This window comes from Molossus molossus, unplaced genomic scaffold (genome assembly GCF_014108415.1).
Source record: "Molossus molossus isolate mMolMol1 unplaced genomic scaffold, mMolMol1.p scaffold_m16_p_5, whole genome shotgun sequence".
In the NCBI taxonomy this organism is placed as follows: domain Eukaryota; kingdom Metazoa; phylum Chordata; class Mammalia; order Chiroptera; family Molossidae; genus Molossus; species Molossus molossus.
The window spans coordinates 118,782,052-118,807,971 of NW_023425388.1; the positions used below are offsets into that span (position 1 = coordinate 118,782,052).

The 25,920-nt window shown below is 57.3% G+C and overlaps 1 protein-coding gene across 1 annotated transcript in view; it reads left to right on the top strand.

The window, feature by feature from the left end:
* Positions 1-955: 955 nt before the first annotated feature.
* Positions 956-25,920, top strand: part of NUP210 (nucleoporin 210) — a 110,987-nt gene continuing 86,022 nt past the window's right edge. Inside the window, exons 1-3 of the mRNA XM_036243670.1 lie at positions 956-1,119; positions 19,108-19,244; positions 21,552-21,683. Of these exons, the coding sequence (XP_036099563.1) occupies positions 956-1,119; positions 19,108-19,244; positions 21,552-21,683 (433 nt within the window). The remainder of the gene's footprint in view (positions 1,120-19,107; positions 19,245-21,551; positions 21,684-25,920) is intronic.

Below are 25,920 nucleotides of genomic sequence, written 5' to 3' on the forward strand. Positions count from 1 at the left end.
TGATGCCCAACTCTCTGCGGCCCCAGCTCCTGCCAGCGCGCCCTTAGTCCGCCCTGAGTCACCTCCCCGCGCTTCGGGAAGCCAGTGGGCGCAACGCAGAAAACAGGGCTCTGGGGTCGGAGATGCCCAAGCGCCGCCCCTGCTGGCTGAGTGCGCTTTGGGCCACTGACCCTGCTCCTCCCGGAGAGCCAGGGTCTCGAAGGGCTTTCCGGCCACGAAGGGGCAGGGGGCACCCGCGGGCCTCGGTGCTCCCCGGGTCTCCTCCCCTGGCGGAACCGCGTCCTCCCTGGGAAAGCAGGGCCGGGGCGAGGCGCCCACTGGTTCCCCGGTGCCCGCGGCTCCGCGCGCTCACTGAGCTCAAGGGGGGTCGAACCCGGCGCCGCCGCCGCTCCCCGCCCGGGCCCAGAGGCGCTGGGCCCAGCCCCGGCGCGACCGCGGGGAGCTGGAAGGGTCCAGAGGGACGCGCAGCACCGCCGGGGGTGCAAACCAGGGGGTGACCGTGGAGCCGGAGCGTGCTCACGGCTTCCCGCGCGGGCCAGGGCGTCGGGCAGGCGCTCGGGGTCCCCCCCCCTCGCCGCGCCCCCCCTTCGCCATGTCCCCCCACGCCGCGTCCCCCCACCCTCGCCGCGTCCCCCACCCTCGCCGCGTCCCCCCACCCTCGCCGCGTCCCCCCACCCTCGCCGCGTCCCCCCACCCTCGCCGCGTCCCGGGGCGCGCTCCACCTCTCACCCCGGACTGCGCGGCCCGGGCACGCACCCCGCACCCCGACCCTCCGCCTGCCCCGCGTGGCCGCGAGTGGGGGCGCCGCGCGCTCGGCCCCGCCCAGGCCCAGGAAGTGGCCCCGGCCTGGCCCCGCCCCTCCCGCCGCGCTCAGCACCTGCCGGCCGGCGCGGGGCGGGGCGGCGGCGCCGGGGAGCGGGCGGGCGCCGGGCCGCGGGAGGTGCCGGCGGCGAGGATGGCGGCGCGCGCGCGGGGGCCGCTGCTCGCGCTCTCGGTGCTGCTGGCGCTGGGCCCCGCGGCCGCGGCGGCCAAGCTCAACATCCCCAAGGTGCTGCTGCCCTTCACGCGGGCCACGCGCGTCAACTTCACGCTGGAGGCCTCGGAGGGCTGCTACCGCTGGTGAGGCCCGGGGGCCGCGGGCGCGGGGGAGGCGGCGGCGGGAAGGCGGCCGGAGGCGGCGGGGCCGGCGGCGGGCGCCGGGCAGCAGGTGCGGGGCCGGGCGGCCAGGCCGCAGCCGCTGGTCCGGTGACCTGGCGGCGCGCACGCGGGTCGCCGCCGCCGCGCGGGAGGCCGCCTGGGCCCGGCCGGTGACCTGAGCGTCCGCGGGCTGCGGGGAGGAGGGGCCGGCCCGGGGCCTCCGCAGGGAGAGGAGCGCACGGGAGCGGCGTGGTCGTCCTGTTCCCAGTCCGGGGAGCAGGGGACCAGGCCCTGCACGCTCTCTGCGGAGAAGGTTTCTCGGGTTTGTCCCGGCGCCACACTGCTGTGGGGATCAGCACTGGAGCACGTGTGGGGGTCACCTCACATCCCCGCAGCGCCTTTGGGAGGAACGTCCGCCTGTGATGGAAGGTCTTTGGGGGAAACGCTAGGGATCCGTTTGACACAAAGGGGTGGTGGGTGAGTCACCCGGTCCCCCAGAGTGGAGTTGGCCAAGCTGCCGTGTCTCTGTCCTATTTCGAAGCCCCTCCTGGCTTCCCAGGGGAACTGAGGGGTTCTGTGCTCTTAGGGGGTGTGATCTGATAAACCCCAGATACTAATGAAACCAGAGGGCTGGGTCCCCTTCCCCACAGCAGGGACACCCGGCTGGGCTCCTGGCGGGGCAGGGTGATGGGGTCCAGCCTTTGCATCCTGTAGATGGGGAGCATTTGGCTTCTGCTCCCAGCAGAGTGGACACAGCCCTTGGGGGGACTGAGGTCCCCACTCACACTTCACAGGTGGGCCTTGCTGGAGATGAGCAGGAGGAGGTAGTCTCCTGCCTGGACACCCCCCACGGTACACCTTTGCTCCTCCTTTTCTTTCCTAGTCTCCAAGCTGGGTTAGTATTGAGGCTTATCAGGGTGGGATCACATGGCAGAGGTGTGTGTGTGTGTGCTCAGTTTGAAGGTTCATCTGTGCACGTGTGGTGCCCAGGGCAGCATTTTTCCTTCCTGGGCACCTTCTATGTTTGCGGGGGGCCTCCCCAGTGAGGGCCTGCCACATCCGCCAAGTGTGTTCTGGGTTCAGTTTCCCCTGTGCCTGCCGGTGTTGTTTCTGGCTGGTTGTCAGAGGCTGATCCTCCGCTTGAGTTTTGTGTGTCCCTGCCTAGGGCTTTGTCTTGTGTGGGACGATCCCGTTAGTCCATGCTTTGTGGGAGACACATGCTCACTCTCTGGTTGACGTGGTCTGTTCTCTTGCTATATCGGCGAGAAAGACAAAGCTGTGGCCGGTGTGGCTCAGTGGTTGAGCGTCGACCCTGCATCAAGAGGTCGTTGGTTGGATTCCCGGTCAGGGCACATGCCCAGGTTGTGGGACTGATCCGCAGCGGGGGGTGTGCAGGAGGCGGCCAGTCGATGTTCTCTCTCATCGATGTTTCTCTCTCTCTCTCTCTCTCTCTCTCTCAAAAATCAATAAAAGGAAAAAAATTTTTAAAAAGAAAGAGAAAGCTGTTTATTAAAAACAGCTAGTTCGCAGGCATATTTGTATGCCCCTTCCTTGCTCTGACATTCTGTAGCTGTACTTCTACCCCCCCCACCCCCCAGTAACCATCTTTTTTGTTTTGTTTTTCCCCCCGAACTGCATTTTCTTCCAAAAGGAGCTGACAGACCAGGGGAACTTGACTTTGCTTGTGTAGCTGCCTAGGAGGGAGGGGAGACAGCATCGTGGTCTCTGGAGCAGCCCCCAGCAGGTTGTCACCTGCTTCGCCTCCGAGCCATCGTTTCTGGGGCAGGGGTGTGACTGCCCGTCTTGCTGTCTCCTCAGAGGTTTTGGTGGCTGTGATTTTCCTTTAACGTCACAGGAAAATCTCCCGTCCGCCAGGCGCTGACCATGTGTTCTCACTTGTAGTGGTGCTGTTCCAGGGTTTATCATCATCGTTCAGTTCAGTGATTTCCAGCCTCTTCCGTCCCTTGGCACACGCAATCTCGTGCCTCACACTCTGCGGCACACCAGAAAAAGACACGTTTTGCCGATCTGACAAAAACAGGTCTGCTTTTGACGCGCACCAGACAGCGATGGTCGTGTTGGCTGTTGCCGTTTTTGTGTCCGACAGTCTAAGGGAAGAGCGGTCAGTGCCTTTACCGAACAGTCAGGTAGGGCCTGTTTCCCACATTTTTGAAAGTTGAAGTCGCCGGTGTCGTTGGTGTGAAGAGAGCTGTACATCTGCAGCCATCGAAGCTGGGGGGGGGGTACCCTCTACATCCAGGGTGTTCGTTGTTAAGTCCCTGTGAGGACACACACGCAGAGCGTCCCCTCTCCCGAACCTTGGGGTCCTTTTTGCGCATCCTTTGAATCGGAGGTCAAGGTCCACGTTGACCGAAATCACGTGCCTGAACCAAGAAACAGTTCAGTCTTCCTGTTTCTTGGTTTTGTAGCATCAAGTAATGGGACGGTTTAGGGCCAGAGGAACCACAAAGATCATCGCAAAAACTGCCCGTGTTTCTCTGTGAGCCTCGGAGAGGGACCTGCTGAATGTGACATCCTGTCGTGTGACGTCTGTGGTTGAGCGAGACCCCTAGGGTGCTTCTGTCCCACCCATTCAGGAGCTCACAGCCCCTGGCTGATCTCCAGACTAACTCCCTCCCTCCAGTTACCCCCAGCATTGCTGCTTACGGCACAAGTCCTGACTCTGGGTATTTTGTGTTATTGAAAGTGCTCCATAAAGGATATTTCATTAGGTCCTTTTTAAGGTATTCTTTGTATAAAAAATGACATTATATAGAAGATTGGGGAAATAGAGGAAAAGAGAGCTATATTGTAATTCTATATTGTAATTCTTCGACGGCGATATAATCCATCAGTCACCCTGTTGGTTTCCTTTTAATCGTTTATTTTTTCCTCAAACCTGGTATTTAGGCCACTTGGTAACTTCTTTTTCTTCCAACCACCAGCTAAAATGAAAGTCCAAGTACTTTTCTTTCTTGAATATTTTTCTTTTTTCTTTTCTTTCTTTATTTTTATTTTATTTTTTGGTATGTGCCCCTAGTGGGAACCGAACCCGGGACTCTCTGGTCCACAGGCCGATGCTCCAGCCGCTGAGCCAAACTGACCAGGGCTTGAATGTTTTTTCTTTATTGATTTTAGAGAGAAAGGAAGGGGAGAGGGAGAGAGAGATAGAAACATGGATGAGAGAGAACATCGACTGGCCGCCTCCTGCACGCCCCCCACTGGGGATCAGCCCACAACCTGGGCATGTGCCCTGACTGGGAACTGAACACTCGACCTCTTGGTGCAGGGTCAACACTCAGCCACTGAACCACACCGGCTGGGCAGAAGTCCAAGTACTTTTCCATGTTGTTTCAAATTCGTCCTAGGTGTTCACTGTCTGAACACCATCCTGCTGCGTGGATGCCACACTGTCTACGTGTTCTTCCCTTGCGGTTGGGTCCCGGGGCGTCTGGCTGTTCAGCGGGCTGCGGTGGACACAGGGAGTGTTTTAGGAGTGTTTTAGGCTTCCCAGAAGCAGAGCCTGAGACAAGGATTCGTGTCTGCTTGTTGGGAAGATGCTCTGTGGAAGGGGCCGGGGAAGGGGCGAGGATGTGGTCTCAGGGAAAGTGCAGCCTTGGCTGGGCCACGGGAATTGCAGGTTGGCCGCCCTCCAGGCAGGGAGAGCCCAAGCCTTCGAGCTTCCTTTTACCCAGGGTCAGCCCCGGGCTGCTCCTGGGGGAGGGGGCCTAGTAGCCTCCCCGTTTCTGAGTGAAGCGCTCCTACGGCCAAGCGTGTTGGACTGGACCAGGTCCAGGTGTGAACGGTGAGCACCGGCACACCCCGTGAGGGGAGGGGCGCACCTGCTGGGGGCGGGTGCCCGACAGGACACAGGCAGGACCACCGATGTGAGCTGTGCCCAGAGCACCCCCTCCCGAGCCGGAAACCTCCCCAGGGCAGCTTGGAGCTGCCTGAGGTGTTTGCCAGGGTTGGTGGTGGACCAGGCCACACCCTCTCACGGTGGGTGGCCTGGGCCCTTCTCAGCCACAGGGTCAGGACTGTTGGGGAGGCTACATGGGCCCCGTGCAGTGTGGCTCATCCTTGGAGTACCCCGTGTCCCAGGCAGCTCAGGCGACCCACTGAGAAGCAGGGGGCATGGAGGACCCCACAGCCCCTTTGTTCTTGCTGACCCACAGCTGTGGGCCAGGAGAGTCTGGCTGCTCCCCGGGAGATGCAGAGATGCACTTCCGGGGTCCCTCTGTCTGCCCCCAGCAGGAGGAAGTTACATTGTAGCACTTTGCAGGCCGAGGGGGGAGGGGAAGACTTCGTCTGCCTCCTCCTGAACCCCCAGCGTGCTGAGCCATGTTGGAACATGGTCCAGTCCCAGTGCCTCCTGCTGGTGCAGGGACTCGGTCTGCCGGACTGAGGCAGCTCGTGGACTGGCAGCCGGACAGGCGAGGCCACGGGACCCGACGGAAACTAGGTCATCAGGCTGTGACGTGAAAGTAAAACATCCACAGTGTGGAAGCGGAACCACCAAGGTGGATTTGGTTCATCTGGAGGCTCTCCGTGTGCGGCCTCAGTCTGCCCCTGTTCGTCGGGTCTGTGGCCCGGAACCGGACTTCTGTCCCGCTGGTCCGGAGTGTTTTTCCGGCAGCCCGTTTGTGGGCGCTGATCATCCTCACACACCTGGCCCGCGCTCTCCGCCTGGGCCTCCGCAGGGGCCTTGGTGTGGTTCACTCTGGGGGTGTATTCTCACCCGGGGGCCGTGTTTGGTGTCACTTCTGGTGGACATCAGAGCACCTGGCTAAGACGGGCTCTCCGAGAAGGGCTGTCCTGCCGGAATGCCCCAGGGACAAGCCCGACACAGTCATACTGCACAGATGAGGGTTGGGGGTTCACTGGACAGGTGGCCGTGATACCTGTGACCCTCACTGTGAGCCGGCGCCGCTGCAGGTCCCGGGGCACAGGTCAGGGAGCGGGCAGACGAGGCCCTACTTTCCTGAGCGTGGAGTTGGCTGTGGGAGTTAAATAATGCACGAAGGTGACATGCATGGCCAGAGGTCTGGGAGGACGGCAGCGGTGAGCGGTACCAGGGCTGCAGGAGCCTGGCACAGTTCTGGGGAGGGGCCAGCTGGAGGGAGCAGCAAGTCAGAGGCCTGGGGAGGGGCTGAGCTTGTTGGAAGAGCACAGAGCAGGCTCTGGGTGAGGGCAGGGGCCAGGAGGTCGGTTAGAGAGGTTGGCAGGGGCTGGGCCTTGTGGCCTGTGGTTAGGAGGCAGGAAGGCGCTGTCAGGGTCAGGAGTTGGGTGGTCTGAGCCTGGACTGGTTCTCTGGGCCTTGCTGCCCCCCTGCATCTGGCCAGGTGGGCTGCTGCAGCTTTGGTTCCTGCAGGACTGGGGGGCCTGGCTCAGCTCCCTTCTGGGGACCCACCAGGGAGGTGCCTGGACCCGTGTCCCCTCAGTGACCTGGCGCCTGGGTGTTCCCTTCCTGCTTCCGTCAGGTTCCCCATTCTGCTCGTCTTCCGGCCCGAAGGCCCTGCCTCTGCCCTGGGGTGCCGGACCTGCAGGTAGACAGAGGGGGGCTGTCGCTGCCCCGGCCCACCCCATTCTCGGCGGAGCCTCACTTCTGTTTTCGCTGTTGGTTTCGGGTCTGAGCCTCGCCCTCCGAGCCCCGTCCTGCTCAGCTCCTGTTCCTGTGCTGTGAGGAGGGGCCAGCAGGGCCCCCCAGCGGCAGACACTTCCTGCGTGTGGGCAGCCTGGTTCGACCCCACGAGCCGGGGAGCTCCCCGTTTCAGAAGTCAGGGTTGGTTCTCGAGAGATGCTCAAGCAGAAGTCTATTTCAGGTTCCATATGTTCACATTTTGTTCTTTAGAAAATTGCTGTAAAATATACCTATCGTGAAATGCACCTTCTTACACCCTTGTAACTTACCGTTGAATGTATTACAGCTGTCCACCCCCCCTTCAACCCTATAGCCTCCTCCTCCCTGCTCTGTTGTCGGTGCCCACTGGTCATGCACACATGCGTATGATTCTTTGTTACCTCCCCCTGCCCCCACCCTCCCCTTTGCGGTTCCTCAGTCTAACAATAATTTGTATTTCTTAATTCCTTCACCCTTTCACCCATCTCCCCAGCCCCCGCCCATCCGGAAACCAAAAAAAGTTCTCTGTGTCTAGGAGTCTGTTTCTGTTCTGCTTACTCATTTTGTTTGTCGATTCAATTGTTGGTAGATATGTATGTATTGCCATTTTATTGTTCACATTTTTTTTTTTATATTCTTTTTCTTTAAGAAGAACCTTCAGCCCTGGCCGGTTTGGCTCAGCGGTTAGAGCGTCGGCCTGCGGTCCAGAGAGACCCGGGTTTGGTTCCCGCTAAGGGCACGTACCTCGGTTGCAGTTTGTCCCCGGCTCTGGTTGGTCGTGCGGGTGGCAGCCACTCGATGTGTCCCTTCACGTCGATGTTTCTCTCTCTCTCTCTTCCTCTCTCTCCCTCCCACTCTGTCTGAACAAAAAATGGAAAAATGTCCTCGGGTGAGGATAAATAAATAAATAAATAAAATAAAAAAAGAAGACCCTTCAACATTTCATATAATACTGGTTTGGTGGTGATGAACTCCTTTAGCTTTTTCTTGTCTGGGAAACTATCTGTCCATCGATTCTAAATGATAGCTTTGCAGGGTAGAGTAATCTTGGTTGTAGGTCCTTGGTTTTCATCACCTTGAATATCTCTTGCCACTCCCTTCTGGCCTGCAAAGTTTCTGTTGAGAAATTGGCTCACAATCTTATGGGAACTCTCTTATAGGTAACAAACTGCTTTTCTTTTGCTGCTTTTAAGATTCTCTCTGTCTTTAACCTTTGGCATTTTGATGATGATGCGTCTTGGTGTGGGCCCCTTGGGGTTCATCTGGACTCTCTGTGCATCCTGAACTTGTATGTCTGTTTCCTTCACCAAGTTAGGGAAGTTTTATGTCATTTTTTCAAATAGGTTTTCAATTTCTTGTTCTCGTTCTTTCCTTCTGGTACCCTCATGATGCGAATGTTGGTACACTTGACGTTGTCCCAGAGGCTCCTCACACTGTCCTCATTTTTTTGGATTCTTTTTTCTTTTTCCTATTCTCATTAGGTGTTTTTTGCTTCCTTATATCCCAAATTGATGATTTGCTTCTTGGCTTCATCTACTCTACTATTGATTCAACGTAAATTATTCTTTATTTCAGTTAGTGCCTCCTTCATTTCTGACTGGTCCTTTTTTATGCTCTTGAGGCCCTCACTCAGTTCATTGAGTGCCCTTATAAACAGTGTTCTGAACTCTGCATCTGTTAGGTTGCTTATCTCCATTTCATTTAGTTCTTTTCCTGGAGTTCTGTTCTGTTCTTTCAGTTGGGACATGTTTCTTTGTCTCCTCATTTCTGCTGCCTCCCTGTGATTGTTTCTAAGTATTAGGTAGAGTTGCTTTGTCTCCCAGGCTTCCTAGGGTGGCCTATTGTAGTAGGTGTCCTGTAGGGTCCGGTGGCACAGCCTCCCTGGTCACCCAGCTGGGCCCTCAACGTGCACCCCTCATGTGGACCGTACACCCTTCTGTTGTAATTGAGTCTTGATTGCTGTTGGCACATCAGTGGGAGGGATTTACTCAGGCTGATCAGCTGCAAGGACTGGCTGTGCCCACTGACCACTGACCTCTGACTCCCTTGGAGGATCAGCTGTGCAGGGCCCACCACACTGAGCAAGACTTACTTCATCAGGGCTCTGATACCCACTGAGTCCACTCCTTGAGTGTGTCACTTGTGGAGGTGGTTGGGTGGTGGTGCTTCGACATGGTCTGAAGGCTCTGGGGCAAGGTCAGCCACTGCCTGTGTTCTGTCCGGGGCCACCAAGCACAAGCTACAGAGTGATCTGCAGATGGCTGCTCCTTGTGCTGGGCTTGGAGGTGCCCAGGCAAAGCCAAGCTGTGACCCAAGCTGGCTGCTCCTAGTGCCAGGCCTGGGGCCATTTAACGAGAGGTATGGGGCTTGCTGAGACCAGATGCTGCTTGTTTGAGAGAATTTAGGAAAACCTGAAGCAGGATCCAAGACAGGGCAATCCTATGGTGAAGCCACTGGAAACAGCTTGGGTGGGCCTGAAAGTTGGGTGGGGCGGGGCCTCAGGGAATCACCAGGGCGGGGCTACCAGTGTGAGCCAGGTTGCTGGAGTCCCAGATATGGGGCCTATCTGCTACCCCATGAGGGAAGGGCTCACCAAGGGAACATCAGCCTCCGCCAGCAGGTCTGTCCAGGAGAAAGCTGCCCCTCCAGCCCTCACCCCGATGCCAAACAGCTCAGTTCTTTCCCGTATGTCTCTGGTGCCTTTCAAGCTGCCTCCCCCATGCTGGAGCCTAGAGGGAGCGGGTCTGAATAAGTCCGTGTGCAGGCCTTGAAGAGGAGCTGCCTGGGGCTCCAGCAGCCTCAGCCTCATTTCTGCTGGTTTTCCAGCCAGAAGTGATGGGGACTCTCTTCCTGGCACTGGGACCCTGAGCTGGGCGCTTGGTGTGGGACGGGGACCCCCCAGTCCTCAGGGGGCCCTTCCCAGCCCAGGTGTCCCCTGATTTTCATCCACCACTCGTGGGTGTAGGACCAACCCTTCCGCCTCCGCCCTCCTACCGTCTCCGTGTGGTTCTTTAATGTCGCAGTTGTAGGGCTCCATCCAGCTCCGCGTCGAGGTCCTGAAGGATGGTTCTGTAGTTGTCATTTCGATGTGGTCGTGGGCGGAGGTGATGCTGCATTTACCTGCCGCCGTCCTGACCAGAGGTGGCTCCTTCCTTAGGCATTTCTCAGGGGCGGTTGGTGGGTTCCATTCGGTCCCTTGATACTGTTGTGCTGTGTCCAGAACTCGTCTCCGCCCAGTTGCAACTTTGTATCCATCACACCTACCTTCCCAGCGCCCTGAGTGCTGTGGGTCCGCAGACACAACAGGCCGATGGCAGAGCCCCCCGCCCCCCAGATTCTAGTAACATTGTTTGCTTCATGCTTGTTCTTGGGGTTACTGCAGATGTCTGGCAACTGATAGGGGCCGTCCGTTTCAGGAGCAATATATAAGGGATATATAAGGTTTCCTTTCAAGTACTGTTGCCATGAAGAAGAATCTATCCAAAGGGCAAAATAAGAATCGGACCTCCGGACCTCAGGGTTACCGGGGTGTGTCTGATCCAGGAGGGCAGTGTCCAGCGAGAGGCCCGGAGGTGGGCAAGGGCGGGCAGCGGGGCAGGGCCCATGCGGCTGCCCCTGGGGCCAGAGGCAGGGGCTTGGAGTATTGTAGGGTGTGTGGCAGAGGGAACCAGAATAGCAGAACCCATTTTTTCTGCTCATGCCTGTGCATAGGATTCCCCACTTAGTCCTCAAAGCAACTTTTGTTTTATTTTTTTCCCTCACCCGAGGACATTTTTTCCATTTTTTGTTCAGAGAGAGAGAGAGAGAGAGAAACATCGATGTGAAAGGGACACATCGAGTGGCTGCCACCCACATGAGCCAACCAGGGCCGGGGACAAACTGCAACCGAGGTACGTGCCCTTAGCGGGAACCGAACCCGGGTCTCTCTGGACCGCAGGCCGACGCTCTAACCGCTGAGCCACGCCGGCCAGGGCTTCAAAGCAACTCTTAACCCCTTTGGTGGGAATGCCTAGTTCTGCACAGGTGGGGAGCGGACACCAGGAGCCGGCGGATGACTGGCGTCCTAGCTCCTCCGGGGGTTTAGACAGTGAGTGCCGCTGACTGCTTTTCAGTGTCGGGGACACATGGGGGGGGGTGTCTGAGGGGCAGGTTGAGGCCATCTTCTCTGAGTTCTGGGCGCACGGCCCTTCCCCAGGGGAAGCACCGCGTGGAGGGGGGGGGCTTCATCCTTGTCTTGAACCATCCTGTGCAGTCCGCACGAGGGAGTCGGCGGCATCGGACCGGGGGTCTCGAGCAGGCTGGACTGAGTCATTTCTCTAGAATTATGAACGTGGGCAGGTTCCTTCCCATCCATGCAGACGCTTCCTCGTGTACCAAAGGGGGTTTCAACGGAGTTGTTGGGGTGCCCATGAAATATCTGTGATGTGTTTCATTCTGTGCCTGACATACAATAAGCACATAATAAATGAAAGGCTGGTTTTTTGTTTTTTTTTCCTTTTTAAGAAAACAATATCGTCAGTTTGAATGAATGAAGGCAGCCAGACTTACAAGAATTCAGTTGGGATTTTATTGGCTGGGTTCTCCCGACGATGCAACTGGAACTCAGACCACAGTAGTTTCAGTAGAAAGCGGGGTGTTGTTCAGGCTCGTAGACCTGGGAGCCGGGCAGAGTTGGTCTGCCTTCTGTTTCTTCAGCAGCACCTGGTCTCTCAGTCCTTGACGTGGGCCAGGTGCTCCCCTGGGGTTCCAGCCCTGCAGCCCGCAGAGTCAAGTCTAGGGGGGCACATGCTCGGGTCTGAGTCCCCAGCAAACCAATTCCCCAGGCCCCAGTCACCTGCTCCCCAGTGCCCAGAGAAGGGTGAGGCTCTGGGGCCTCGGGGTCTGAGGGTGGGTGCTCTTACTGAGAAGTGGGTGTAAGCTGAGGCCCCCAAACCCAGCACAGCCCCCGATGGGAATGACACCCGTGTGTGCGTGTTTGCTTCACTCACCTGAGGGTTGATCTGCTTAGGGGGGCATGAGTGTGAGAGGGGGCAGGGCCACCTGGGCTCCCCTGGGTGCTTGCACGGAGCTGCTGTGGCCGGGAGGAGGTCCTGGAGGGGTGTGAGTGGGGCTGCGGGGGGGAGGGGGGATGTGTGTGGCTGCGTGGCCGGCACTGAGCCTCGGTCTGCCCAGTCTCCCCAGCGTTAGGGTGGGTGCCTCGGGCCCACCTCCTGTGCAGGACTTTGGGGATGGTTCTGTAAACGTTTGGAAAGGCATTGAGTCCTTGGTGCCGTCTTTTCCACGTAGGACATTTGGTAAAATTAAGGTTATCGTTCTGAACCTTCCCATAAAGACAACCCTAATTCCAGATGGCGCCACCTGTACAGTCTTTGACCATTTGTGAGGAAGTAGTACACGTCCTTCCTAAACCCTTTCAGGAACGGGAGAAGGAATTGTCATTTCCTGGCTCGTGTGTATAAGGCCAACCCCGACTGCAAGTCAGACAGACACGGTGCAAAGAAATCCGTAGACCAAAACCACAGAGTTCCTAAACAGGATACTAGCAGATCAGTTCCAGGAAAATGCAGAAAGGAAACTGTATCATGACCAACTGGGGTGCATCGCAGGAATGCAGGGCTGGTTTAGCATGAACAAAAGAATCCGTGTCGTTCACGGTATCAACAGAGTGGAGAAGAGAAGCCGTATGATGATCCCCACAGGCACGGGGCATTCAGCATCCACTCATGGTACAGATTTGCAGGAACAGAAGAGAATCCATTTCTAACCTGACCAGGGCACCTGCAGAACGGTGTGCCCACCAGCCCGCCTGCGCTCTGCCCTTGTCCCCGGGCACTGAGCAGGTGGGACAGAGAAGACCCTTGTTGTCACTGCCTTGGGCCTGTGAGCTCCGCCCTTCCCCCCAGACCCTCTTCCTGCAGATGCCCCCCAGCCCACGCCTGCCCGTCCTTTGCAGACACGCGGGTCTCGCCCACGTCACCGTCTCCGTGAGGCCTCTCGCTGTGCTGCTGCGAGTCATGGCCTGTCGCCGCCCTGTTTACGGTTTTCATCGCTCCGTTTTCTGAGCTCCCGTGGAAACTCCTTTTGTTTACGCTCGTCTCCTCCCCCCGGACTGCGAAGGTGCAAGGGTGGTTGTGTACGCGAAGGTGCGAGGGTGGTTGTGTATGCCGTACTCTGTCCCTGGCACGGGGAACGGTACCCGGGACATTGCACATAATCCAATAAGCGTGGATTCCGTGAATGAATGAATGGATTAGGGGCCACGGGGGACCAGAGGTGCTGCGGGAACTCAACAGGGTCAGGGACGGGTCCGTGGAAGAGCTGTCCTTTGCCATGAGCCATGGAAGAAGGGCGTGTGAAATGGAGGGATCAGTACAAGCGGGGGGGGGGGCATGGGGGTGGAGAGCTCGGAGGAGGGGGCTTCTCTGCAGAGCTCAGCCCTGAAGTCGGAAGTCCAGGCCCTTTCCAGCCGTGTGACCTCGGGCCAGGCTCTCTCTTGGGCCCGACCTTTTGCTTGTAGCTCTGAGGATGGCGGGCTGGGGGCGTTGACGAGGTTGCTTGCTGTTGGGGCCCTGACAGCGGGGGTCAGGGTCAGGCTTCATTAGGAGGAGGGGACGGACAGGGTCAAGCATAAACGATCACAATATGGACGCACACACTTTCCTCCTGTCTTGAACAAGCCAAGACCTTGTGCGCAGAATCATGTCACCACGGCAGGGCCGCCTCCTGCTTTCTGGGCTTGAGGGCCTGCTCTGTGCAAGGCCTCGGGACAAGAGCTCGAGTATTGTCTCCGAGCCGCCCCGTCCCTGGGCAGCAGGCACTGTGTTCGTTCCCATTGTCTAGAGGAAGAAATGGAGACCCAGAGAGGTGACATCCTGGGCTCTGGGTGGCACAGCGGCTGAGTGGCTGTGGGCCTCGGGGCGTGTTGGCGAGAGGGCGAGGGTGGGGCAGACGCCCACCAGCGCGGAGACCGGTGATGTGCACGCCGGGGCGGCACCTGTGCGGGGTGGTGGTTCCTTTACACGGGGGCAGAACAGCCACGCGAGCCAGGACCTGTTTCTCCGGCAGAACATGGGGCTGCAGCCCGTGAAGGGGGCTCTCGGAGCAGGGGCTGGCGTCAGCGGGTCAGCTTGCAGGGAGGGCCTCTAGACCCTCCCCGTGATGGGCCCGCCAGGCCCGAGGACAGGTCCTTGCTGGATTCTTAAACGTTTTTTGCGTCTCTTCAAAGTGCAGCCAAAGCAGAAGGTTTCGGGGTGTCCCAGAGGGACTCGGACAACTCACAACGCCCCCTGCTGGTAGCAGGGACACCACCCTCGGCGGGCGCACACCCTCCCGTGGAGGTTTGGGATGAGCCCTCCCAGCCTCAGACGGAACATTCTGGAGCCCAGAGGAGACTCCCCCGTCCGCACCCTGGTGGTTTGCCGCGTCGGTGCCTGCTTCTCAGCACCTCAGCGTTTATCATGAAGTTTCCAGCCCTCCCGGCAGCCCCGTGAGAACCAGTCGGGCTCCTGTTACAGTGTTTGGCTCAGGTGGCGTGGGTGCGGGCCCTGCAGGCCACACCAGGCTGGTGGGGGCTCTTTCCTAGTATGGGGTCACCGTGTTCAGGCTGGGACAGTCCGCCTGCTGCAGGCCTGAGGTGGGGTGGGGGCAGCTTCCCAGGCCGCTGCTCGGTCTTGTCCCGGCTGCCCTGTGGGCCCGAGGTGGGACGCGCCTTCCCTTCGAGGGTGTAGGAGGCTCAGCCCCTGCCACCCCAGCCAGCCCGTGGCAGCGATCAGGGGGAGCCCCGAGAGTCGGCGAGTGAAGAGCAGTGAACCTGACTGGCTCGAAGGCCAGTCCTCGGAGCTGGCTGTCCAGCCGTAGTCCCTTGTGAGTGCTGGGCCGATGGTATTTGGGATAAGTTGAGCTAAGTAATACGTGTTCTTAAAACTAATCTCGCCTGTTGTCCCGGCCGGGTGGCTCGGTCGGTTGGAGCATCGTTCCACACACCCAAAGGCTGCGGGTTCAGTGTCTGGTCGGGGTGCATGGGAGGCAACCGATGGATGTTTCTCTCATCAATGTTTCTCTCTCTCTCTCCCCCATCCCTCCTCCCCCTCCTTTCTCTCTAAAAATCAATAAACACATATCCTTGGGTGAGGATTAAAAAAATTAAATTTCACCTGTTATTTCTCTTTAATAGGACTTTTACATAGTGACTTATAGATAAATAGGGATGCTTGGCAGAGAGGATTTGTAGGGCAGTACAACTACGCAGTATGACACCACAGAGGGGATTATGTATTTGTTCGAACCCGTAGAACGTACGCCAAGAGCGAGCCCCGTGCTGACCGTGGCCCCTGGGGGAGGATGACGTGTCCGTGTGGGTCCGTAGCTGGGGGGCGGTCGCTGGGGGCAGGCACATGGCGGGCGCAGGGACATCCCTGTTACTAGGAACCTAAAACTACTCTAAACAATAGTCTCGTAGATTCATTTTAACTGTTACTTTTTCTTCTTAAATCAGAAGATTTTAAACGTGAATCACCTCCTATCTCTACTGGACAGGGCTGCTTCAGGGACCGTAATTCTGCGTCACAAAACCCTGCGGACACCAGGCACGGAGTGTGTGTGTGTGTGTGTGTGGGGGGGGGGGGGTTGTTTCCAGCCGGGCTCCAAGCTGCCTGGGATCTGGGTGGCAGACGGTGGAAAGGTGGGGATGTGGGGCCCCGGATTTTATGCCCCTCCAACTGGGCCTGGAATAGCTGTTCTTACCTGTGCTGATTCGTGTATCGGGCCTGAAATTAACTCCCTGCTGGGAGGGGGGGAGAGGTGTTGTCCTTGGCTTGTTCTCCAGTCGAGGCTTTGGGGAGGGTGTGGAGTTTGCAGCCCAGACGGAGATCCAGGTCGCCAGCTCCCGGGGCCCGTTCAAAAGACAGACCGCACTGTCAGGGTAAAAGCAGGAAATGGCGAATGGTCTTCATTTTTTCCCTAATAGACTTTATTTATTTATTTATTGTTCATCCTCACCTGAGGATGTTTTTTCCCATGGATTTATTCTATTTTAGGTATTTATTTTTTTAAGTGTGTCTTATTTTTGAAAGTATTACAGAGGTCTCCCCCTTTTCCCCCCGTTGGCCCCCTCCTCCCCACTCCCACCCCCCTCCTGCCTTCCCCACACTATAGTCTGTCCACCGGTTATGCACATCTGCATAGAAGTTCTTTGGTTTGTCTCTCCTCACCCCACTTTCTTCTTTCCTCTGAAATTTGTCAGTCTAACAACCAATCTCCATTGATTTTTAGAGAGAGTAGGAGGGAGGGCGGGAGGAAGGGAGAGAGAGAAACCTCGATGTCAGAGACACACGTCCATTGTCGCCTCCTGCACGCACCCGGACCAGGGCCGGGGGTCAAGCCTGCGACCCCTTGATGTGCGGTGGACACTAACCACAGTGCACACTGGCCAGGGCTGGACTTCATGTGTCAGAGCAGCTGTAGGTTCATTAAAAAGCGGAGCCAAATGACGGGTTTTCTGGACAGCACCCTCCCCACACTCACGAGGATCCGCGTCCCTCACAGGTGCTGTATCTGTTACACCGGGACCCTGTCCATCGACCGCGGTCTGTGTCCGTGTGTCCTCGGCGGTGAACGTTCCGTAGGCTCGTGCAGAAGCGTCACTACCCTAAAATCCCTCCCTGTCCTGCCTGCTCATCTCTCCCTCCCTGTCTTTTTTTTCTTTTTAATTTTACAATTTGAAATAGTTTTAGATTTTTAGGGAAGTTACAGAGGCTACCGAGCTCCTGCAAACCTTTTCCCAGCTCCCTCTGCCGTTAACATCTTCCATCACCAGGGACATTGTCCCAGTGACGCAGGTGACATGGGCCGGGCCGGCTCACTGAACTCGAGGCTGCTTGGATTTAACCCGTTTCTCCTCAAAGCTTCCTTTTCTGCTCCTGGACCGGATCCAGGGCCCGCACGGCATCGGTGTGTCCTTTGTCCCCTCTGCCCTGCGCGTGCTCCACTCGGGTCTCGTTTCCGCAGTGACGGTGGTGTGTGCGCACTTGCGTGTGTGTGCACCTGTGTGCAGAAGGTCTGGTGCCTTTGGAAATGCTCCGAGTCCCAGAGCTGCGACCAGTTAAGTGGGGTGTGCTCCCAGCTGGGGTGAGCGTCCTGCCACAGCTGCCTCGTCTCACCTCTGTGCGCTCTTGTCTGCCCTTCCTCTGTCCCGTAGCCCGAGGACCACATGTGCGTTTCCGCGGGGCGTAGCCTCTCTCCTGAGCGGTGGGTGAGGTTTATTTGCACAGTGCTTTGCGGAGAGGCGCCGACACACCTCCAGGCGCCCTGCCAGCCACACGCCTGCCTGTGATGTTCCTGTGATCAAAGCATCCTCGGGCGTGTCTGCAGACGCCTCTGGGCTCCGAGGGAGACGCTTGGACCCAGCGGGAGGGCTTGTCTCTGCGGGTGTGTTTGTACAAGTTTCCTTCTGAAACCCCGGAACGGAGGCCCCGTGAGTTGAAGAGAGGGCGGGGGAGGAGGCCAGCTCAGGTGTCTGCTCCGCTGGGTGCTGAGCTGGGCGCAGCGGGCGGAGCCTGGGTGCTCTGTGCCCTGGGCACCCCTCCCGGGTCCTCAGTCACCCTGTGAGCTCCGGGCCAGCACTTCATTCCCTGCACCACAAATGCTCCTTAGAGCAGAATGTTCACCTGCTGAAGACCCCAGAACGCGTCCCTGCCCTTGGAGTAAATCTGGGCTCCTCACTGTGCCTTCAGTGCCCGCGGTGTCGGCCCCGCTTATCTCGTTGACCTGACCCCCGCAGTCGCCCATCTCCTGGAGCTCTTCCCGTGTGGAGCCGCAGGGTCGGGCTGCTCTGGTCTTTTTGTTCCTGCAGCCCCATCCTTCCAGACTAAGGCCTGTGCTGACCGGTGCCCGCCCGCACACCAGGGTCTGCGCAATCGGAGAGTCACCGCCCGGGGCTTGGGGAGCGCCGTCTGCGGACAGCCCTGAGGGCGCCTGGCCTGTGCTCCCCACCCTGCTTGCCGCCTCCACCCAGCCCTGCGGCTCCAGGGCTCCGAAGGGAGGGCCGTGCGCTGTCCGGATGCCGCCGGGTCCCGCTGTCCCTTCACCCATGTCTTCTGGAGGCTGCCTCTCCGTGGGAAGGCACCTTACAGCTCTGTTCGTGTGTTGACCTGCCTTTCCTACCACGTCACCCGTGGGGCTGGCTCCGTCGCGCGGGGACCTGACGTCATCGCGGTCCTTCTGGTTGGTCACCCCAGCTTCGGTAGAGCCCGCGTGGAGAGAGAAGCCAGTGTTGGGGTTGGCCGCGTGCAGGCCCAGTGTAGAGGTCCCCAGAGACGTGATGTGTCTCTTCTCACCGGACCACCGGCAGTCGTCCTTAGGAGGTCAGGGCGGCGGGGGTCACACCCACCACCAAGGCCAGTGCAGGGCCAGGTGGCCTATTGCACGCGCCTGGGTGCAGGCGGGTTGAGATGCAAATTTCTAGCTCAGCCTCAGAATCTCTGTGTTCGCTGGCTGTTACAGGCCCAAACTACAGAAACTAAAAAAAAAACGACATTAAAAAAGACCACATTGCCCTGGCCGGTTTGGCTCAGCGGTTAGAGCGTCCGCCTGCGGTCTGGAGAGACCCGGGTTCGGTTCCCGCTAAGGGCACGTACCTCGGTTGCAGTTTGTCCCCGGCCCTGGTTGGTCGTGCGGGTGGCAGCCACTCGATGTGTCCCTTTCACATCGATGTTTCCCTCTCTCTCTCTCTCTCTCTCTCTTCCTCTCTCTCCCTCCCACTCTATCTGTACAAAAAATGGAAAAATGTCCTCGGGTGAGGATAAAAAAAACAAACAAACAAAAAAAAAACCCAATTCCCTTGGCACCGGGTAATTGGTGTCAGGGCTGATCCGAGCCGTCTCCGAGGTCAGGAGTCTGCTCCCCGAGGTCTGGGCCATTAACCCCTTATCTTCATGGTTCCTCTGGGCCAGACCCAGGGTTTTTAGAAAACTGCTCGGGTGTTTACATGCAGGAATAACTGGTCAGAATGGAGTTTAATTTTGTTAAACGTTACTAACCCTTCCAGCCCTCCTGTGGAGTATTTATTCCCGGGCCCCTAGAAGAGTCTCCTAAGGTGACTGTTGAACAGCGAGGTGGCTTCAAAGTCTCTGGTCTGCTGTTGGGGTATTTCAGGGGGGCCTGCTGCCGCCCTCCTGTCTCGGGTCGTGGCTGGGCCCCGATTCTCTTCCGGATGGGGAGTTGGTGAGACGGCACCTTTCTTCCGTGTTTGAGCCTGGACAGCACCTCAGGTGGGGGCCGAGGCCGTGGCTTCCGGCCCCAGCCGTGCCTCGTGGGATGGCTGCGGAGAGTCCTGTTCTGTCTTCTCCCCACAGGTCGTCGACCCGGCCGGAGGTGGCCAGCATCGAGCCGTTGGGCCCGGACGAGCGGCAGTGCTCCCAGAAGGCCGTGGTCCAGGCCCGGCTGTCCCAGCCCGCCCGCCTCACCAGCATCATCTTTGCAGAGGACATCAGTAAGGGCTTCGGGGTCCTGTGGGGCCCCGGGGGGACAGTGTGGAAACACCCCCTTGAGATCCCAGCCGCGGAGGCCGCCAGGGCCCATGGCCGCGCCTCCTGTCTCTCCCGTTGGGCAGAGGACCCCAGGCCGGACAGGGACGCCGCCCACGCAGCACCGCGAGCCCCTCCTGCAGCACGGAGCTGCTCCCACGGGGAGGCTTTTCGCTTCCGAGCCCCTGTTCACTCCGCCCACAGCCCCGTGGGTGCTGAATCAGAGTGAAGAAGGTGGTTGTGACCCTTCCGCGTCACCAGCTCCATTCACCGCGTGGTGGCTGTGAAACACTTAGAAAATAATCCGTACGCTTTTCTGTCCTTTCCTTCTGCCTGACATGGTGTGCGTTTTCCATCTCATTAGATTTTTTTGTTTTTATTTTACTTTTATTTTTTTATTTTTTTTATCCTCACCCGAGGACATTTTTCCACTTTTTGTTCAGATAGAGCGGGAGGGAGAGAGAGGAAGAGAGAGAAACATCGACGTGAAAGGGACACATCGAGTGGCTGCCACCCACACGACCAACCAGGGCCGGGGACAAACTGCAACCGAGGTACATGCCCTTAGCGGGAACCGAACCCGGGTCTCTCCGGACCGCAGGCCAACGCTCTAACCACTGAGCCAAACTGGCCAGGGCAGATTTTTTTGTTTTTAATCCTCACCCGAGGATATTTTTCTGTTTATCTGCAGATAGAGGTGGAGGGGGAGAGAGGGAGAGAAACATCGAAGTGAGAGGGACACGTCGACTGGTTGCCTCCTGCCTGACCCCAACCAGGGCTGGGGACGAACCGCAACCAAGATACATGCTCTTGGCCGGAATCGAACCCACGACTCATTGGTCCTCGGGCCAGTGCTGTAACTGCTGAGCCAAACCGGCCAGGGCTAGAGTTATTTTTAATGGTTGAGTAATATTCTTTTTAAAAAAATGTTTTCAAACTTTTTTTTTCTTCTTTATTCGTGTTAGAGAGAGGAAGGGAGAGGGAGAGAGAGAGAGAAACATTGATGAGAGAGAACATTGATTGGCCGCCTCCTGCACGCCCCCCATTGGGCCCACAACCGGGGCAGGTGCCCTGACCGGGATTTGGTCCGGTGACCTCTTGGTGCAGGGTCGACGCTCAACCACTGAGCCACACCAGCCGGGCATCAGTAATATTCTTAGCGTTAGGTTGTCCTACAAGCATTTCTGACATTGGACGTTTATGTCGTTTTTAGATGTCTGTTTCAGTGTTATATAGAAAAATAAACGGGGGTGGGAGTGGGGAGGAGGGGGTCAGTGGGAGAAAAAGGGGAGACATCTGTAATACTTTCAACAATAAATAAAAAGTAAAGTTAAATAAAAAAAAGGCCCTGGCCAGTTTGGCTCAGCGGTTAGAGCGTCGACCTGCAGACAGAGAGACCCGGGTTCGGTTCCCGCTAAGGGCACGTACCTCGGTTGCAGTTTGTCCCTGGCCCTGGTTGGGTCCCATGGGTGGCAGCCACTCGATGTGTCCCTTTCACATCGATGTTTCTCTCTCTCTCTCTCCCTCCCACTGTATCTGAACAAAAGATAAAAAAATGTTCTCGGGTGAGGATTAAAAAAAAAAAAGAATTATAAAAGACAAATAAACTTTCCTCTCCAGAGATTTATTTTGAGGTCCTTTAGGCCATTTTCAGCTCATGATAGAGCCCCCGTTTTACTGGGTGACCCCATATGAATAGTCTTGAGGTGTTTGGTCCGTGGGCTGTGTTGATCTCTCACAGTGAGCGCGGGAAGTCTGGTCGGGAGCCTGAGGGGGGTCAGGGGCTGTTGCTTTGCACCCGGGAGTCCTCCGAGTGGTGCCCTGAGTGGGTCCTACTGTGGAGCACAGAGGAAGTCGGTGCACCTGGGGACACGGCCCCCCCCTCTGTGTGGTCGGAGTCTCGCAGGGACGCCGGGTAGATGCGCAGATGCCCCAGTGCAGGGACAGACGTCGTCCTTTACCCTGATGGCCAGACAGAGGAGGTGTTCCTAGGGGCGCTCTGCCCACACCTGCAGCGCTGGGCTCATGCCGGGAAGGCACACGGGGGCGGGGGGCATGTCCCCAAAGGGCTCACGGCCTGGCCGTCTCACTGGCTCTCAGAAGGGCCTGGGCTGGCCGGCGTCCTGGCTTCCGAGACGGCACCGGGCCCTTCCAGCTTGTTCCGTTGGTTGCTCCGGTATCTGCCGACCTGTGGGAGCCCCTGACCTGTAGGCCCAGGAGGTGGGGGCAGCCACGGCGCGGCCCTCCGCCTGACCTCGGTCCCGTCCCTTCAGCCTCCGGCCAGGTGCTGCGCTGTGACGCCATCGTCGACCTCATCCACGGCATCCAGATCGTGTCCACCACGCGCGAGCTGTACCTGGAGGACTCGCCCCTGGAGCTGAAGATCCAGGCGCTGGACTCGGAAGGTGATGTCCCCCGTCAGCCCCTTTCTCTCCGGCCTGGGTCTGGCCCCCTGCTCCCCACAGAGGCTGCTCCAGCCAGGACAGGGGGTCGGCGCGGGGGGAGGGGAGCGGCGTGGAGAGCTCCGGCCCCCCCGGAGGTACATCCCGGCCCGGGGCAGGGAGGCCAGGCCCCTGGTGCACACGGGTCTCTGCACGCGTCCTGAGGGGCTGGGAGCTCTCGCAGTCCTGGGGCGACTCCAGGCCTGTGCACAGGGGTTCTGTTCGGTAAAGGCCCCTCTTGGGAAGCAGGAGGGTCTCCTGGCTCAGCAGGTTAGAAACAGGAGTGTGCTCCTTGCTGGGCCGAGTGATGATGTGGCTCCTGGTCTGTGGCAGAGTGAGTGTGAGTGTGTGCGAGTGTGTCAGTGTGTGTGTGTCACTGTGTGGGGGTGTAGGTGTGGGGGTGTAGGTGGGGGTGGCTGGCCCCATGCCCTGTCGGCTCACCAGAGTGGACCACCAGCTGCCCTGGGCCAGGACTCTTCCTAGAGTCTCTGGCGGTGGACAGACTGTAGTCTGACCTTGTGGTGAAGGGACGCAGGGAATATGTGTCGTTTAGATTCTCTTTTTCTTTTCTTTTTAAATTAAATGTAGTGCACTTATTTAAGAAATGTATTTCTCAATTACGGTTCACATACGATACGACATTAGTTTCAGGTGGGGGGCCGGGGGCTGGGGGATGGAGTCCTACAGCTACGGGATTAAAGCAGAACCACATGGAGACGGGTAGGAGGGAGGTGGACAGGCTGGTCCCACACCCACGTGTGGTGGATGAAAATGAGGGGGACACCTCGGCTGGGAAGGTCCTCCCTGAGGACTGAGGGGTCCCCGTCCCACACCAGGCACCCAGCTCAGGGTCCCAGTGCCCGGAAGAGAATCCCCATCACTTCTGGCTGGAAAACCAGTAGGAACTGAGGCTGAGGGGGGCTGAGGCTGCTGGAGCCCCAGGCAGCTCCTCCTAAAGGGCCCGCGCAGCCCTGGCCAGGATGGCTCGGTTGGTTGGAGCATCGTCCTGTACAATGATGAAAGGTTGTGAGTTCGATTCCTAGTCAGGGCATGTACCCAGGTTGCAGGTTCAGTCCCCCGTTGGGGCACATACCAGAAGGCAGCTGATCATTTTTCCTCTCACATCGATGTCCCCCCCCCCCCCGTCTCTAAAACCCAAAGGGCAGACTCAGTCCCTCTGGGGTCCAGCACAGGGGCGGCAGCGGGAAAGGCACCAGAGACACACGAGGAGGAACTGAATTGTCCAGAGTCAGGACCAGAGCTGGGGGGGCCCTTTCTCCAAACAAAGAGCTGGCAGAGGCCACAGTTCTCTGATGAGCGCCCCCCCCCCCCCAGCCAGCTCTGGGAGCCACAGTTGGCCCCGCCCTGGTGATTCCCTGAGGCCCCGCCCCAGGCTGTTTCCAGTTGTTTTCAGTATGAATGGCCTGTCTTGGCTCCTGCTGCAAATTTTCTGAATTCTCTCAAACAAGCAGCATCTGGCCTCAGCGAACCCTGTGCCTGTCTCTGAGTGGGCCCCGGCCTGGCACTAGTAGCAGCCGGCCTTGGTTCACAGCTTGGCCTCATCAGGGCACCAAGCGGAGCACAAGGCGCAGCCGTCTGCAGATGCTTTGTAACTTATACTTGGTATCCCGGGGAGATCACAGGTGGTGGCCGACTTGGTCTGCACCTCCTGGGAGGCCCCAGAGCCAGCACACCCAGTGGACAGCTTCCGGCCACGTCGAAGCACCACCACCCAACCACCTCCACTAGCGACACACTCAAGGGGTACCCAAACCCTACTCTGTAGGGAGGGCCCCTGCACAGCGGATCCTCCTCCGTGGTTGGAGGTCAGTGGTTGGTGGTTGCAGCTGACTGGCCTGGGAGTAAATCCTTCCCGTTGAGGTACCAGCAGCCGTCAGGGTTCAACTACAAGAGGAGGGCGTGCACAGCCCGCAAGGAAGTGTCCCTCAAGTGTCCAACTTTGGAGACTGGGGAGGCTGTGCCACAAACCCTGCAGCACACCTACGACATGAGGCCAGTCTGCCAAGTCCGGGAGACGGGGCAGCTCTGCTGGATACATAGAACCAAACACAGGGAGGCAGCCAGAATGAGGAGACAAGGAAACATGTTTAAAACGAAAGAACAGAACAGAACTCCATGAAAAGAACGAAACAAAATGGAGACAAGCAATCTACCAGATGGAGAGTTCAAGACACTGACCTGGCTGGTGTGGCTCAGTGGATTGAGCTTCGTCCCGTGGACCGAGAGGTCCCAGTTTGATTCCAGGTCAGGGCACAAACCTGGGTATAGGGCTCGATCCCTGGAGGGGGTGTGCAATCGATGTTTCTCTCTCACAAACATGTTTCTATGTCTCTCTTCCCCTCACCCTCTAAAAAATCTATAAAACCATTTTTAAAATAATGATTACAAGGATGCTCAACGAACTTAGGAGAATTTCAACAGCATAAAAAAGGACCAGTCAGAAATGAAGACTACGTTCACTGAAATGAAGAATAATTTACAGAGAATCAACAGTAATTAGATGAAGCCAAGAATCAAATCAGCAATTTGGAATATTAGGAAGCAAAAACCCACTCAGAACAGCAGAAAGAAAAAAGAATCCAAAAAAATGAGGATAGTACAGGAGCCTCTGGGACAACTTCAAGCGTGCCAACATTTGCATCATAGGGGTGCCAGAAGAAGAGAGAGAGTAAGAAATTGAAAACCTGTTTGAAACAATAATGACAGAAAACTTCCCTAACTTGGTGAAGGAAACAGACACAAAGTCCAGGAAGCACAGAGAGTCCCAAACAAGATGAACCAAAGAGGCCCACACCAAGACCCATAATCATCAAAATGCAAAAGGTTCAAGACAAAGAGAGAATCTTAGAAGCAGCAAGAGAAAAGCAGTTAGTTACCTACAAGGGAGCTCCCATAAGACTGTCAGCTGATTTCTCCAAAGAAACTTTGCAGGCCAGAAGGCAGTGGCAAGAAATATTCAAAGTGATGAAAAGCAGTGACCTACAACCAAGATGACTCTATCCTGCAAAGCTGTTATTAAAATCGACGGACATATCAAGAGTTTCCCAGACAAGAAAAAGCTAAAGGAGTTCATCACCACCAAACCGGTATTATATGAAATGTTGAAGGGTCTTCTTGAAGAAGAAGAACAACAACAAAAATATGAACAATAAAATGGCAATAAATACGTACCTGTCGACAATCGAATCTAAAAATAAATGAGTAAGCAGAACAGAAACCGACTCGTGGGTACAGAGAACATTCTGACGGTTGTCTGAGGGGCGGGGGGCTGGGAGGACAGGTGGAAAAGGTGGAGGGATTATGAAATACAAAGTGGTGGTTACTGAGCACCCGTGTGGATGTAAAGTACAGCACAGGGAATACAGTCCGTGATACTGCAGTAACCGTGAATGGTGTCAGATGGGTACGAGATTCATCAGGGTGATGACCGAGTAGTTATGTAATGTCTAGTCACTGGGGTGTACTCATGAAACTAATATAATAGTGTACGTCAGCTATAATTGAAATAAAAAATTACTTTAAAAAATGGGGTTTAAAAATACTAGTTTCCGGTGTACCCCAGAGTGACTGGACATTTACACATTTAGGCGAAGGATTGCCTAAAACTTCAAGTTCAAATCATCCTTGTCTTTGAAATCTGCCCTGGCCACGCCAGCCCCCCAACCCTCTGCTTTGAGAAAACATTCTCTAGATCGGGGTTTCTCGGTGTCGGCGGTGTGGACATTCGGGGGAGATGATTCTTTGCGGTGAAAGGCTGTCTAACGCATCGTAGGATGTTTGGTGCCACCCCTGGTCTCCACTCCCTGAACGGCAGCAGAGCTCCCCAAGTTCACCAGCCAGACACACCCCGTCAGTGCCAGGTGTCCCTTGGGAGGGGCAGGGCTGCGGTTCTGGAGCCCCGGCCCGACCCTCCCGTCCTCGGTGTGTTCATTCGTCAGCTGAGCTGCCTAGCTGCTCTGTTCTGTCAGAGTGGGACAGTCGGGGGGCTGGGAGCGGCGGTCGGGTCAGTGCGGGTGGAGGGCTGGGAGGGGTGGTCAGGTCAGTGCGGGGTGGCCCATAGCGAGTACTCAGTAAGCGAAGTGGCGTCCGAGCACTTTCTCCCACTGGGTGTTCTGCCAGGGCCTGGGGGTGCTGCCCGGGACCAGGATGGACGGCCTGGCCTCTGCTCCCAGAATTTGGG